We start from the raw sequence: 14,800 nt of genomic DNA on the forward strand, positions 1-14,800 counted from the left end.
TCTCACCACTTGACTTGTGTGCAAAATTGTTTCATTTCAAAATCTTCTCTGGCTTTTTAATTTTGTTTATTTGGATTTCTTTAGTTGCTGTTATTATTTCTTTTTTTTCCTGAAGTTAGCGAGCAGGAAAATAGGTTTTATGCACTTGAATAAATAGAAAATAAACCTTGAAATACAAATGGAACCTGATTTGTCTGCAGGTATCTGTATGGTTTTGAGGAGTACTGTCGCTCTGCAAACATTCAGTTCAGGACCATCCACCACAATGAGCCAAAAGTGGTAGAAGACACACAGAAACACGTGGAACCAATGGAGGAAAGTGTGAAAGAGGAACAAAAAATGCCCCCAACAGAAGTTAAAAAAGAAGCAGAAGAAAATTATTCCAGCAGTGAAAGTGAAAAAGAAGAGGTGGAACTAAGATCCCCCAGGGTGAGTGGTTTGCACTGATTCCTGTTTGGTCCTTAACAAAACCCCTTTGTAGGGTGAACAGTTTCCATGGGGGGTTTTCCCTGGGGATCTATTGCACTTTGGAATTGGTGTTCTTGTACAAGGGTAGGTCCTGTGAGTGTTAACTCTCAGTTATGTTCTACCTGTAAATGGAGCTGGGTTTGATTATTTCTCCCTATTCTGCCCCACCTGTGGGGTTTATCAGCCTGTGTTGGATGTGGGATGTGTTTTGATTCAGGGATGGGTCAGGAACTCCTGAGAGCTGTGGATCATCAGAACAGGGAAACACAGCAGGACAGTCTTGGTTGTGGGTGAGGATTTCCACAGGCACATGGAACCTGGAGCTCTCTGGCAAGAAGCAGGAATACCAAAGGCCTGCTGTGACTTTTAGAATCAAAGGAAGACCCATTTATCTGACTTGGTTTTTAATCACAATGTCACTTCTTCTAATAAAAGAAACACTCCAATTTTACAATATACAGTCAAAAGCAGAGGGAGAAACACTTAAGTTTAGTCTTCATTTGTGCTTAAATGCTCCAGAGGTGAGGGTTATATTAGTGGCTACATAGATATGAGGATACTGAACACCAGGGAGAGTGCAAACAGTACTTTGGAGCTGTTGGAATATGACTCTGTAGAACTCATGTTAATTCTGTTTAAAAGGCATTTTTCTTTTGTGTTCCTTAGAGCATGACTGCTGAAGGACAAGGAATTATTCCTTTTTAATTGTTCAAGTTGTAAGAGTTTTGTTCGACTAAAATGTAATTTTGGGAAAGTACCTCCTGAAAACCAGCTTTTCAAGCAAATATTGGCCTTTTAAATTAATGCATGAAAAGACACAGTGTGAACACAAGTTGAGATCTCTGCCTGACTGCAGGTGGTTTTTCCAGGCTGTATCAGCCCCAGTGAACTTCCTGACATGGCATTAGCTTTGTTTTTAGTGTGTTCATTTATTTTTGAGGATTTTTTTGAGAAAACTGGTAAGATGATAGTAAAGAAATGGTAAAATATTTTGATCTTTTTTTATCATTGGCTGTCTTTTGTTTTAATTTAGCAATTATTAAATATTTGGTTATATATTTTATTATTTTTTAATCCAGTCACCAGCTATTCATTAATTACTATTTTTCCAAAGTGTTTGCTCTTATGCTGCTGTGAATTGTAATTATTATAGTGCCTTCATTACTGTCATCTTTGGATGCCCTTCAGATAATTAATCTTGCATTCATAATGTGTTTTAAATGTTCTGATTGAAAAGCAATGATCCTATCAAGAGTCTTTTAATAAACAAAATGATAAACCTGTATTAGATCCCCAAAAATCAGTTGCCTCAGACATTTTGGCCCTTTCTGTCAGAGCAACAAACCTGACAGGTCCAACCAAATGTCCTGAAATCCTCCAGCAATTATTCAGGAGCTCGTCCTCTTCATTCCAAATGAAGAGATTAACAAAATCTTTAATCTTAATATTTTAGAACATTTTGCCTTTTTTTGTGTCATCTCCAGCCTTTCTTCTGTTGTAAATCTCACTCTTTCTGCTGAGATTTGGAGAGGTTATAGAGAAAACAATTGCCAGGAGTCATTGAACCGATGTTGTTTCTGTTTTAGGGACGAAGGAGACTTGCCCGGGATGCAACCCCTGCTAAAAAAGATGGTGAAGAGGATAAAACACCAGACAAACTAAAAGACAGTAACAAAGAAAACAAAGATACAGAGGAAACATCTGAGAATGCAGAAAAGAAAGAAAACGAAACTCCACTAGGGAGGAAAAGTACACCAAAGCAAAAGGAGAAAAAAATCAAAAAACAGGAGGACTCTGACAAAGAGTCGGATGAAGAGGAAGAGAGGCAGAGAGAGAGGTAAACACTGGCTTGTGTCACCTTCCTCTGGGTTTGTTTGTGCCATGGTGGAGCTGTGCTCCAAGCAGGAGGATACACAGAGCTGGAGATCTTCCTAACGGGTGGGAATTGGGGACCTAATTCACTCAGCCAGGCAGGGAAGGGCACGTTTTATTTCCAATAAAACAGAGCCAACTGTCCTTCATGGAAGCAGCTTTCCTGGTAGATGCCAGCCAGTGTTTTTCCCTGTCATTTTATTTGCCAAGGCTGTGCTGGTGTTTTGTCACACTGGTACCTCCAGACACCACGGCTGTGACTGTGCCAGGTGCTGTGTGGGTGGGGAGCACTTTGGGAACACTTCTCTGGGCAGCCAAAATACAAAGGGCGAAGCCCTCTTCTCCTCTGCTTTTGTTTAAGTGTTTCCTGATAGCTCCTGAAGATCCAGGCTCCTTGTTTTTATTGTATGTCAGGTGACCAAGGCATCAAGGAGTTTTCTTTAAGCAGTTTGGATGTTACTTCTCTTATTTGCCACAACACTATAGTTGATCTTACACTGAAGGCCAGCAAAAACATTTCATTAAAAACCCATAGTTTTTTTTGAGTATTTTCTTTCTTGGTGACTTTTTTGTAGTTTAACTTCTACTTTATCATAAATTCACCCTAAAATAGGGAGAGAATTATAGGTAAAAATAGGTTAATTTTAATTCTTGCAAATATGTTCAAGTGTAATACATAAATATTAGCTGTAGGTGTAATAAGAGCTGTGTAGTCACTTCTAATCTTGGCTAAACACTCTTGCAAACATCTCTTTTCCAATGGAGTGGTGTTTGTATCTATGAGAGGATCACTGTGATGGCAGTCTAAGCTTATGTACAGTTTGTAAAGTGTAACTGTAACTTCTGCAGTTAAGCAAATTGTGTCAAAATCAAGCCTACTTTAAAAACTGAAGCTCATTCTTCATGTGTTACTGAGGAGCCAAACACTGAGTTAACTTATTCCTCTATGTATTATCAAAATGTTAATTTAAAAAATAATCTTTAGGCCTTGAGGTTGTTGTACACCTAATAAATTGAATTTAAGTTACCATTTTCTGGATATTTCTGGTTCTCACCCTCGGTCCAGACCAACTTCAGAGGCAGTGCAGGGTGCAGAAAAGGAAAAGAATTTTACTTGCAGCCTTTTTCTTTGTAGTAGCTTGGCTACACTCATTAAATGTTAAAACATCATTGTCACTAATTAGTGGGCATTTTAAATACATTTTACTGCAGGGAGGAACTTGAGAACAAAGGAGAATCAGAAGGTGAAGAGGATGAGGAGGACACAGAACCCTGCCTGACTGGAACCAAAGTGAAAGTAAAATATGGACGTGGAAAGACTCAAAAAATTTATGAAGCCAGTATTAAAAGCACAGAAATTGATGATGGAGAAGTTTTATATTTAGTTCACTACTATGGTTGGAATGTAAGGTGAGGAGAACAAATTGCCTTTCATTTCTTTGTTGAAAGGCTTATTTTCAAAAGAAATGTTTGTTTTTAAGAAAATAAAGGGAAAGATGATCAGTGACATGGCTCCAAATTGAATTATCAACAGTACAGGCTCTGACTCTATTGCACTTTTCAGTGTTAGGGATTTTGTTCGTGGTGTTGCACTAAAATATCAGAATATACTTCTATGTTTCCAAGTTTCCACCCACCTTAGTAATCCTCACTCCTTGCAGGGGTATCCCTGAATTTTATTGTGTCAGCACTGTCAGACTTTTTTATTTAAGGGGGCCATTGATAATGGTGAAAGCATTTACAATTAAGTGTATGAAGCACTGGAATTTTGGCAACAAAATATATTCTTGTACTGAAAGTTAACTGTGGTTGCAAAGAGTACAGAGAGGAGGAGAGGGCGAAGCAGCAAAGAACTGCAGAAAATAATATATCAAATGCTTCTGGCAACCAATCTCTATATGCAACACTGCTGTAGAAATGGATTCTTTTGCTGTTGATATTAAGAGCATTGTGCTTATGTAGACAAAAATACCACAAAATTGATACTTTTTAAAAATATGGCACTTCTGGTATATAACTTAAGGTGTCCCAAATATGTGAAAGAACTTCAGAGCTGACTCAGTCCCCTGAGTTCCAGTGCTGTGCTGCAAGAGACAGGGAAGTTTCTACCTTCATTCCCCCATCCCATAATTTATTTATTTATTAGGGGCTAGAAATCTAATTCATCTTTCTAATGCCAGATCCTGCAGGTGTTTGTAAATCCATGCTCTGCTATCATGGAATGGTTTGGGTTGGAAGGGACCTTAAACTGCAGCCAGTTCCACCCTCCTGCCATGGACACACCTTCCACTAGCCCAGTTTGCTCCAAACCCCATCCAACCTGGCCTTCAATTTTCCCTACCTCTCAGTAATAAATATTTTCTGTAATTCAGTCTTTTTAATGCTCATATTCTGTCAAAGTTTTTCTGTGATATCAGTGATAACAGCACGTTGTTATTCCCTTTTAGATACGATGAGTGGGTGAAAGCTGATCGAATTATCTGGCCTGTGGACAAAGGAGGACCAAAGAGAAAACAGAAGAAAAAAACAAAAGTAATTATCTCAATTAAGTTTTTTGCAGTACAATATTTAATGACTGGGTGAAAGAAAAAGGTTATTTAAAAAAAAAAAAAAAAAAGAAAAAGGTTATTCAGTCCACAGTCTAGTTTTTTAATAGAGTAGAAGGAGGAAAGTTGTGATGGTCAGCAGTGAAAAAACATTAACAAAAATTCACTGTTTTCCTCACTATTTAAAAAAAAAAAATTCAGTCCACAGTTTAGATTTTTAATAGAGGAGAAGGAGAAAGGTTCTGGTGATCAGCAGTGAAACTTTAATAAAAATTCCTTGTTTTCCCCTCAGAGCAAAGAAGACGGTGAAAAGGACGAGAAGAAGGACGAGGAGAAACAAAAGTCCAAGCGTGGGCGGCCCCCTCTGAAATCTACTCTTCCATCCAACACGTCTTGCAGCTTATCCAAAACAGCCAACAGTGAAGGTAAATCCGGAGCCAGAGGTGCACGGAACACCTTGTCCAATCCCCCAGCATTCCCAAACGGAACCGAAGGTACAGCTGTGCACTCGTGTTCTGGCCTGGAGGTGCCTGTGAGCGGTGCTGGCACTGCCCTGTCAGAGCCTTCCAGTCCTGCTTGACCAGGCAGTGCACCAGCACTGTGAGGAAGCAGATTTTTGGTGCAGACTTGACTCCCTAAAAATTAATCCTTTCGATTTTAATTTTAGCAACACCTCGCAGGCAGACGAGACGTAGCTCAGGAATGTTTGATTCTGATAGAGGATCAAACGGTGAGTGATCTCAGTCCTGTGTATACTTTGGAGGTTTTTTCAGTACCATTCTCAAAAGAAGTTTGATTTTTTTTTTATTTTTTTTTTACCTTTTTTTTTGGTTGGTTTTTTTTGTTGTTGTTGTTTTTTTTTCTTTCTCCTTGTGAACTTTATTGAGGAAGTAGCTGAGCTGACACTGCTGAGGGGCAAGGTTTGCTCACAGGAGAGCTGTGGCACAGAAATGACTGTACAAATCATTCCATGTTCTTCAGCCAGAGCCTTTCACTCCTGATACTGAACGGGCCAAATCCAGTGCTATAATGATAGTCTGTATTGTGGGAGTTAAGTTCTCAACCTCAGTGCTACATCATCCAGCAGAGTTGTTAATTATACACAAATGGCAGCAACATTTTTGATATTTCTAAGCCTCTCTGAGCAAGAGCTCAAGTGAAATTACTGTTAGTGCAGGTCCCTGAATAATCTGGTAATGTAGCAATGCTTGCTCTGTGTGTGGTTTACCACTTGTACATAAGTTTAGCAGTGAAATGTCCATATTATTAGAAGGATTTTATTTTTGATTTGGGTTTTTATTTTTTCTGTTTGGGGCTGCATGGAGGGGAGTAGTACTGATTTTTGGTTTTGTAATCTCAGGTGGGGGAGGCAACATCCACAGGTTATGGGCATCTGTAAAACTATTTTTGCTACTATAAACTGTAATTCATTTATATTGGCTTATCTGGGAAATAGTAGCAGGAGAATTATAGACATGAACTAAATCATATGACTAAAATCATCATCCAGATGCTCCTTGAACTCTGACAGTATCCCTACTATTGCAGTTTCACAGAAATTTTAGGTAAAAATAAGAACTGTAGCAAGTGTGTTGAATAATGCAGGATTTTTTAAGCTGATGTAACTCCCTGGATTACTGAAAAGAGAGGGGGTTTTGTGTGGTTCAAATGAGAAATTGTGTTGTAATTAATTATTTAGGGTGCTGTTTGCTTCTTTTTGAAATTTCTTTAGACTCTGGCACATCTGACAGTGAAGCAGATGAGTCATCTGAAAAGAATTTGAATGAAGAATTTTCTCCAGAAACTTCAGAACTGGAAAAAGGCGAAAAACTCCGTGATGAGAAGCTTGATGAAGAAAACCCAAAGATCCCTCATGCATTGAAAGAAAATGACAGGACTCAAGTGCAACCACTAGAAACACTGAAACTGGAAGTGGAGGAAAGTGAACAAATAGTTCAGATTTTTGGAAATAAAACGGATCAAATCGAAGAAATCAAAAGAGAGGCTGAAAAATCACCCAAGGGAAAAGGGAGAAGGAGCAAGACAAAAGATCCCTCTCTGGAGAATGCAAAGATTGCTCCAGGAGGCCAAGAAGAGGCAGCAAATGAATCTCTTACAGAACCTGAAAGGTTAGATGGGTCTTCCTTGGACTGTAAAGAAAGTTCCAGCACTACTGAAAGCGAGACAGAACCTTCTACAAAAGATAAGAAGCTTTTGAAAAGGAAAACTCTGGAACAGGCGTCACCCGAGAAGAGGAATCGGCGAGAGAGTGAGATGGAAGTGCCAAATATTGTATCTGAAGAGAGGACCAATGAATGTACTGGAGCAGAGGAATGTAGAGGGATGAATGCTGAGGAGTCCCTCAGAACTGGACACGAGGAGATGCCATCCCTGGTGGCGGAATCGGCTCCGCGCGGTCCGGAACTGAGGAGCGACACCTTCCAACGTCCCGCTGAAGCCGTCGAGAGCGTTCCCTTAAAGGACGAGGACGACACGATGCCCCAGATCGGCCCTGAGACTTTGCTGTGCCACGAGGTGGACTTGGATGACTTGGACGAGAAGGAGAAGAGCGGCGGCGAAGACACAGCAGCAGAAAAGCCAGACCCCAACGCTCCGAACTCCCACCCCTCTGCCTTACCCCCTGCGGTCCCCTCGGGGTTCCCGGTGGCCTCTCCCCTGGCCCTCAGCCAGGACGAGTCGCGGAGCGTCAAGAGCGAGAGCGACGTGACCATCGAGGTGGACAGTGTGGCTGAGGAGTCCCAGGAGGGGCTCTGCGAGAGCGAGTCTGTCAATGGCTTTGAAGCCTGCACCACATCAAGCAATTGTAGTATTGCTGTGCAAGAGAGAGAGATGGGAGAGAAAGGTGAGCATTCCTCGGGAATGTCACTCCACGCTGTAATCATTTCCAGAGTTGTGTTAAGTGTGGTGTCACTTTGCTAAAAGTTGTTGTTTTTTATCTTCTGGTTATAGAATCACAGAATGGTTTGGGCTGGGAGGGACCTTAAAGACCATCCAGTTCCACTCCCCTGCCATGGGCAGGGACACCTCCCACTAGACCAGGTTACTCCAAGCCCCATCCAACATGGCCTTGGACACTTCCAGGGATGGGACAGGCACAGCTTCTCCGGGCAACCTGTGCCAGGGCCTCACCACCCTCACAGCCAACAATTTTTTTTCCAATATCCCATCTCACCCTGTCAGTGTGAAGCCATTCCCTCTTGTCCTGTCCCTCCAGGCCCTTGTCCAAAGTCCCTCTCCAGCTCTCTGGGAGCCCCTTTAGGCACTGGAAGGAGCTCTAAGGTCTCCTTGGAGCCTTCTCTTCTCCAGGCTGAACAACCCCAACTGTCTTATCGTGTCTGGTTTTAAATTTCTCTTTCTTGCTTATAAAAAGAGTTTGTTAGAAGCAGAAATATTTGAGTTGTCTTGTGTTTTGTTTTTGTTTTTGTTTTTTTCATTTTTTTTCCTTCTCATGTAGGTCAAAAAAGACCCAGTGACAGCAACAGTGGAACACTGGCAAAGAAACAAAAGCGAACTCCAAAGCGAACCAGCGCTGCAGCCAAAAATGAAAAGAATGGAACAGGTACATTCCTGGAGGGGGAGGAGGAGGGGAAAGGTTCTCCTGACCTGTAAACATGGATAAGAGCCCACTGTTCTCACTGTTACCCACTGTTTGCAGTGAATGGGACTTCCCTGTCAGGGTTTTTCATTTTTATTCATCAAGATTATTGGTGGTGAAAAACTGGAGGGAACTTCTGAGCTCTGTGGTAGCAGAGTTACTGGGAATCTCTTGGCTATTTTATATTACTTAGGAAAAATTACTAATTGTGTATGTAGCAGTTACTAAATATTTACCATTATGCTGATTTTTATATATTACATTGGTTATGAATTTTGGGAGAGAGTAACTTTGAAGTCTTACAATAGGTGTTTCTGGTGGGGGAAAAAAAAATTGCCATTTATGAAGTACAGAAAAATGTTTGATGCTAAAGAACAGCTTTTCAGCCAAAGGAGTTTTTTTCTTTGAAGTATGTGATTATTTTCTAACTTGCTATAGAAATGTGAGTTTTTATGGTTCTGTAGCTCATTTTCCATAGATTCACAGACTGGTTTGGGTTGGAAGGGTCCTTAAAGATCATCTCATTCCAACTCCCTGGGTAACTTTACTGGGAAACTGGGTAACTTTATGGAAAAAGAGCCACTTAAAATATTCCAGTACAGAAAAACATTTTGCTGTTAATATCAGAATCACAGAATCACATTCCATGTTTTGGGGTGGAAAGGACTTTAAAGATCCTCCAGTTCCACCCCCTGCCATGGGCAGGGACACCTCCCATTATCCCAGGTTGCTCCAGGCCCCATCCAGCCTGGCCTTGAACACTTCCAGGGATGGGGCAGCCACAGCTTCTCTGAGCAACCCGTGCCAGGGCCTCCACCACCCTTACAGGGAAGAAATATTGGGATATTTCTTCCCAATATCCCACCTAACCCTGCCCTCCTTCAGCTTGAGGTCATTCCCCCTTGTCCTGTCACAGAATTTTTGGTGATCATTGTATGAGTGAGTCAATGCTTTTAGCCCTCGTGACAGCATTGTTATATTTTTAAATATCAAACTAAAATATTAATTATCTGACATACAATATTCAGGCATATTTGACATGCCTGTGGAAAACCTGGCAATTAGTGTGGGGATCTAAAATATTTGAATATATCAGCTTAGAATATTCTATTACATATTCAACTTTTATGCTTTTAATCTTGTTTCAGAACTGTTCCTTTAGATGTGTAAAGCAATTTGGTCACTCTTTGCAATCACTTGCTACCTGCCTTTAGTAATGCAGGGGTAATCTTTAAGAAAGGAATTCTAGTGTCTGCTCTATGTTAGAAAGCCAAAATAAGTGATTTAAGATAGTTTATCAGTGCTCTAATGTTCTAATTTTGATGAGTTTATTTACTATTTCTGTGAAGAAATTTGACTTTCACTTTTTAACTTGGCCTAGTCAGCCCTTGAATTCTCCTGCACAATTGCAGGATGATGTTGTGTCTGGAATCTGGGATGGTTTTCCCTTGGGTGCACTCTGGGATCTTCTGAGCAAGAAGCAGCTTTTTTTCCTTAATCATTGCTTTTTACTATAACCACCCTTTTTAAAATGTCAAGGTGGGTTTTTTTTTTTTAAATCTGAATTAAATTCTTCTCATTGCAGGACAAAGTAGTGACAGTGAAGACCTTCCTGTGCTGGACAGTTCCAGTAAATGTACTCCTGTAAAACACCTCAATGCAGCCAAACCACAGAAGATTTCTCGGTCTCCTGCCAGAGTGATTTCCCCTCACATCAAAGATGGGGAGAAGGATAAACACAGGGAGAAGCACCACCACCAGAATGCTTCACCCAGAGTGTACAAGTGGAGTTTCCAGCTCAGTAAGAATTCTTTAAATTACTTGAATTAGAAGGAATTTAGAAGAAAACTTGTTCTGAAAGAAAAATGTGCAAATGTTGAGATTCTAAATTAGGTGTGGGCTTTTTATGGCATAGGTGTGGAAGTGTGTTACCCCTCATGCTGTGGGGTAACATCCACTTAAGATTTGTTTAAAATGGCCTTAATAAAGCTATTTTTTCTTCCCACTTTTAGATGAACTGGACAATATGAGCAGCACTGAAAGGATCTCCTTCTTACAAGAAAAACTGCAGGAAATACGAAAATACTACATGTCCTTGAAGTCAGAAGTAGCAACCATAGACAGGAGAAGGAAAAGATTGAAAAAGAAAGACAGAGAAGGTAACTTTGAGATTTGCTTTGTGCTTTGCATGACAAGTCAATGCAACTGGAGGTTAAATGATAATATTTTTCCAAAAAAAAGTTATAATCTGTTTGTATACATATTTAGAAAGAGCATTTGTGGCTTTTCAGAACTTGAACCCTACAGAAATATTTACTGACTGTTTTATAACTGCATGTTAGAAGCTTGGACTTCCTAGTGCAAGCTTGGTCTGAGTTTTCAGTCAGGGTAATGAGTTATCTCTCAGTAGATGGGTGAGGTTAATCCAGTTTCTGTGAATGGAGCAGTGAAAGCAGTTGACAAAAAAATCCGCGTTCTGAGATTGTGCTGCTGCTTTTTAAACAACATAATGGCCAAGGGAACCATCATTGTGAGCTGTACTTTGATATTCTCCTGCTGATGGGTTGTTTTGTGTGTTTAGTGTCACACACAGGAGCATCCATGTCATCTGCCTCCTCAGACACTGGAATGAGTCCATCCTCCTCCTCTCCTCCCCAGAACGTGCTCGCTGTCGAATGCAGGTGATACACATTTCTCTGCCTTGCCAGCAACTTGCTGCCATGGACATAAATCCTGAAATTCAACCACAGAAAGCACTCAACTGGTCTGACATTGCCAAGTATATCCTGTACACACTTCCACTGCTGGACTGTACCTGTTCTCCCCTCCCACCCTCTTCTTTTGTTTAATTTACTGTTCAGAGAACTTAAGCTCATTGGTAACTGAAGGTTTGTAGGCACAACGTGACATCCTTGTCATTGTGTTTGGTTTTTTTGTTTTGGTTTTTTTTTTGTTTGTTTCTTGTTTGTTTGGTTTTTTTTTTCCTTAACGCAGAGAAAGGGCACTTATCAAATTTGAAAAGTTATGTCCAATGAAGCATTCAGGTGTTCTAGGGTGATCTTAAAAAAGCAAGTGCACCAAGCAGACATCAGAGTATTAATTACCCGAAAGAACTGAGTAGCTGCTGCACTTTCACCGAGCTGTAGGTAACTCTTGGTGAGTAGTTCCTCTTCGTGGAAGCACTTGCTATACAGAACTGCCAAAGTATGTGTTCAGCAATGTGCCCAGTTCTAAAGGTGTAAATGGGACAAAATAAATTGTGAAAGGAAGTGTAGTTGACTGAAAACTACAGTTGTAATAAGTCTTCCACTTTTTATAGGATTTTTGAGCACACAATTATGCAAATATTTTAATGTTTATTAATGTTTACAGTGGAATTGTGAATAGGTTTTCAGTGGACTATCTTATCCCTTGACAAAAATATTTTGTCTTTTTTCTATGTAATTTCAGAGTTTTTATTTTGTTACAAAAAGACGAAAAATGAAATATATAACAACAATGAAGTTATTTAACAAGATTTCTAAAGCTGAAATTTTTGTGTAAAATAAGGTATCTTGCAACTTGTTAAATATATTTATTCAGACATTGGATGTTGTATTTTTATGTATTTTTTAAAATATTAATAAAATTGGAAAAAAAAATTCTAGGTTAGTTCACTCTTTGGATAAAACATCCTTCTCAGTTCTGGCTCTTCAGGAGGAGTTATCCAGTAGCCATTCCTGTACTTCCAATGGGTCTGTCTACGTGTCCTCCCCCACACAGATCTGTCAGTGGGCATCTGGCTTAAACTAAACCTGATTTGGAGACTTTGGCAGTCCTAGTACTTAAACCTTGTTTGGAGGAACCAAATTTCTTGGGTTGCCCTTAAGATCCTTTGTCACAAGTTCTTCTGTTTGCTGTACTGCCGAAAAAATTTCTATCTCCCAAAGTTGAGATGCAACAATAAAGTAAAAGCAACTGTGTGTGCTCTGTCTGTGGATTGTCCCACGGGCAGATGCAGCTTGTAAATAACTCTTCCAAAAACCATGTATTTAAGACAGTTTGCATATACATTATGTATAAAAGTGATTTTTTTAATCGATTTTTTTATTCATGTTTGTACATTGAAAGGGGGTCTGAGCCCCCTTTTTCTGTGTTTAATATGCTGTAGAGTAAAACCATAGATGCTCTAGACTGTATATCAGGATATTTGGTTCACACGGCAGAGGGTCAGAAGGAAACACTAGTGATGGCGTAGCATTACTAAAATTGATGTTTCTTGAAATTTCATTTTGCAGCATTTGTCAACTTGTGATTCCAATTCCTTCCATTTTCGCAGAAAATTAAAGAAAAAGTACTCTTGTAAATGCACTTTTTCTGTCTTTTCTTAAGCAAAGCAGAACTATTTCAATGTAAGATAAATATGGAGCTCACTAGACAGCACTAATAAAGGCCATGTTTTAAACATAGGCTTTATATTCTATTTTTATTTAAGTGATTGTTCTTGTAAATGTCTGGGCTTAAACCTAAATAGGAAAATTAATCTCCATAAATTACTGTAAAGACTTTTTCCTAAGAGCTAACTTTTACTGTTAATCTTACAATAGCTATGAATAAAAAGCTATACTCATTCAAAAGGAAGTAACATGGGTCACATGTTTAATATTTGCAGAAGGAAATTGAAAATCTGGTGAAATAACAGGATTAATTATATCTTGTGCAGATATCTAACCTGTCTACACACTGTGAGATCTCAAACAGGCACATACACATACTCAGCACAGAGGATGGAGGAGCTGAGCCCGTCCCAGTGTGTGTTCCCAGCTGACTGCTGCTCCCTGTCTCTTAGGAGGGTTTAAAACACTGCATGGAAAACTGAAGGTATGATTCCATAAGACATGGAAACCATTCCGAGGGGTGATTGCTCCCTGACATAGAGAATTTGCTTCCTTACTGCTCTTCCCACCTGCTCACCTCTCACTGGTCTCATGGAAACCCCCACAACCCAAAAACAACTCACATCATTATTCTGGCAGGACACAAAACCTGCAGGAAAAGGTGGACTGGCAAAAAGGTGGACTCCCACAGATTTTATCCTTCTGGGAAGGAGCATGTCATTTAACCAGTTTAGTCAGTAGATGTTTGCAGTAGTTTCCTGTGATGTTTAAAAAACCACAGGGAAGAGAAGATTAACTGGGTATGATTGGGTTATCCTGGATTAAAGGTGAAATCAAGAAGAAACCCTAATCAGATCTATGATTTATAACTTTACTATAATCCCTTTATTGATGCTTTGTTGACAGATTCCAAAGCATCTTCCATTGCCTTGGATGAAAGCTTATGTTGTTGAAGACACAGAATTATGATTATACAGAATTGGGATTTTTTTAAAGAAGAGTTTAGGTATTGTGTTTGCAAGAGCAAGCAAAAATCAGGCATCCTCTTGGCAGTGTCAGTGCTGTTCTCCTGCCTCCTGATCTCCTACAGTTTTTCCTCAAAACGATACTTGTTTTATTTCAAGCTTGCTTAGGAGGTGAGAACAAAATTATGGTATCAAATACTGTTAAAATTGTTAAAAAGAACAGGGCTGTTAGAAAATTGGACTCTTCCCTCACCTCCTGCAACTGATACAAAGAACTGTCAGATTTCTGGCAGAGTTCTTACTTTCATATGAGCACATATCTGAAAGCTGGAAGAAACTTTGCATGCAAGGGTATAAGGTAAGAAAAGATTCATTTTCCTACTTGTTTTGGTTTTTACTTTCTTTCCATAAAGTGTGTCAGCTGCACGTTGTACTGGTGAGTTTCTGTTTTCCTCTAATGTGAAAGTTTAGCAACACCCAGTTAAATCTCTGCTTGGTTTTGGCTCCTCCATCAGATTTCGTGTGTCTGAGAAACTTTCTCTTGCTTAATCTGCCTGAACAGCTGAGGCAGGAGAAGCACAGATGTCAGAACAATAATAACAAGCCATTATTTCAACAGAGGTGAAGCAGATTTCCAGTAGTAATTATCAGTGAAAGGAAAGCATAACAAGGGCAAAGAATCTGTGTCTTCACGAATTAAAATGTGTCTGACCTTCATGGGAGCAGAAAATCTTTAATTTGAAGGACAGCAGCAGGAAAGGTGATTAAATCACTTTTTGTGGTAATGTGCACACTTGAGTCTATAGTTTTTTTTTAAAGGTGCAGTATCAGAGTAGACAGAAATTTTAAAAATAGCTACATATTGTTTTATGTAGAGGGGGCCTTGTAATAAAGGCTGCCAGAATTACTCAGGAAGGCTTTGATGTAGATCTGGAAAGAGGATATGAATCAGGATTG

The 14,800-nt window shown here is 39.7% G+C and overlaps 1 protein-coding gene across 2 annotated transcripts in view; it reads left to right on the forward strand.

Moving 5' to 3' along the window:
* ARID4A (AT-rich interaction domain 4A) overlaps nucleotides 1–12,532 on the forward strand; it is a 46,282-nt gene extending 33,750 nt beyond the window's left edge. The window contains exons 15-25 of one of the 2 annotated variants that reach the window (XM_051768758.1): nucleotides 201–429; nucleotides 2,055–2,305; nucleotides 3,553–3,750; nucleotides 4,788–4,872; nucleotides 5,179–5,311; nucleotides 5,554–5,616; nucleotides 6,619–7,749; nucleotides 8,362–8,466; nucleotides 10,088–10,303; nucleotides 10,515–10,661; nucleotides 11,084–12,532. In XM_051768758.1, the coding sequence (XP_051624718.1) occupies nucleotides 201–429; nucleotides 2,055–2,305; nucleotides 3,553–3,750; nucleotides 4,788–4,872; nucleotides 5,179–5,311; nucleotides 5,554–5,616; nucleotides 6,619–7,749; nucleotides 8,362–8,466; nucleotides 10,088–10,303; nucleotides 10,515–10,661; nucleotides 11,084–11,187 (2,662 nt within the window). In that variant the 3' untranslated portion in view covers nucleotides 11,188–12,532. The remainder of the gene's footprint in view (nucleotides 1–200; nucleotides 430–2,054; nucleotides 2,306–3,552; nucleotides 3,751–4,787; nucleotides 4,873–5,178; nucleotides 5,312–5,553; nucleotides 5,617–6,618; nucleotides 7,750–8,361; nucleotides 8,467–10,087; nucleotides 10,304–10,514; nucleotides 10,662–11,083) is intronic. The other variant, XM_051768759.1, reaches the window with a different exon arrangement.
* Nucleotides 12,533–14,800: the final 2,268 nt, after the last annotated feature.

Source organism: Manacus candei, unplaced genomic scaffold, assembly GCF_025592945.1.
Source record: "Manacus candei isolate 608988 ecotype Guabito, Panama unplaced genomic scaffold, ASM2559294v1 h1tg000097l, whole genome shotgun sequence".
Classification (NCBI taxonomy): domain Eukaryota; kingdom Metazoa; phylum Chordata; class Aves; order Passeriformes; family Pipridae; genus Manacus; species Manacus candei.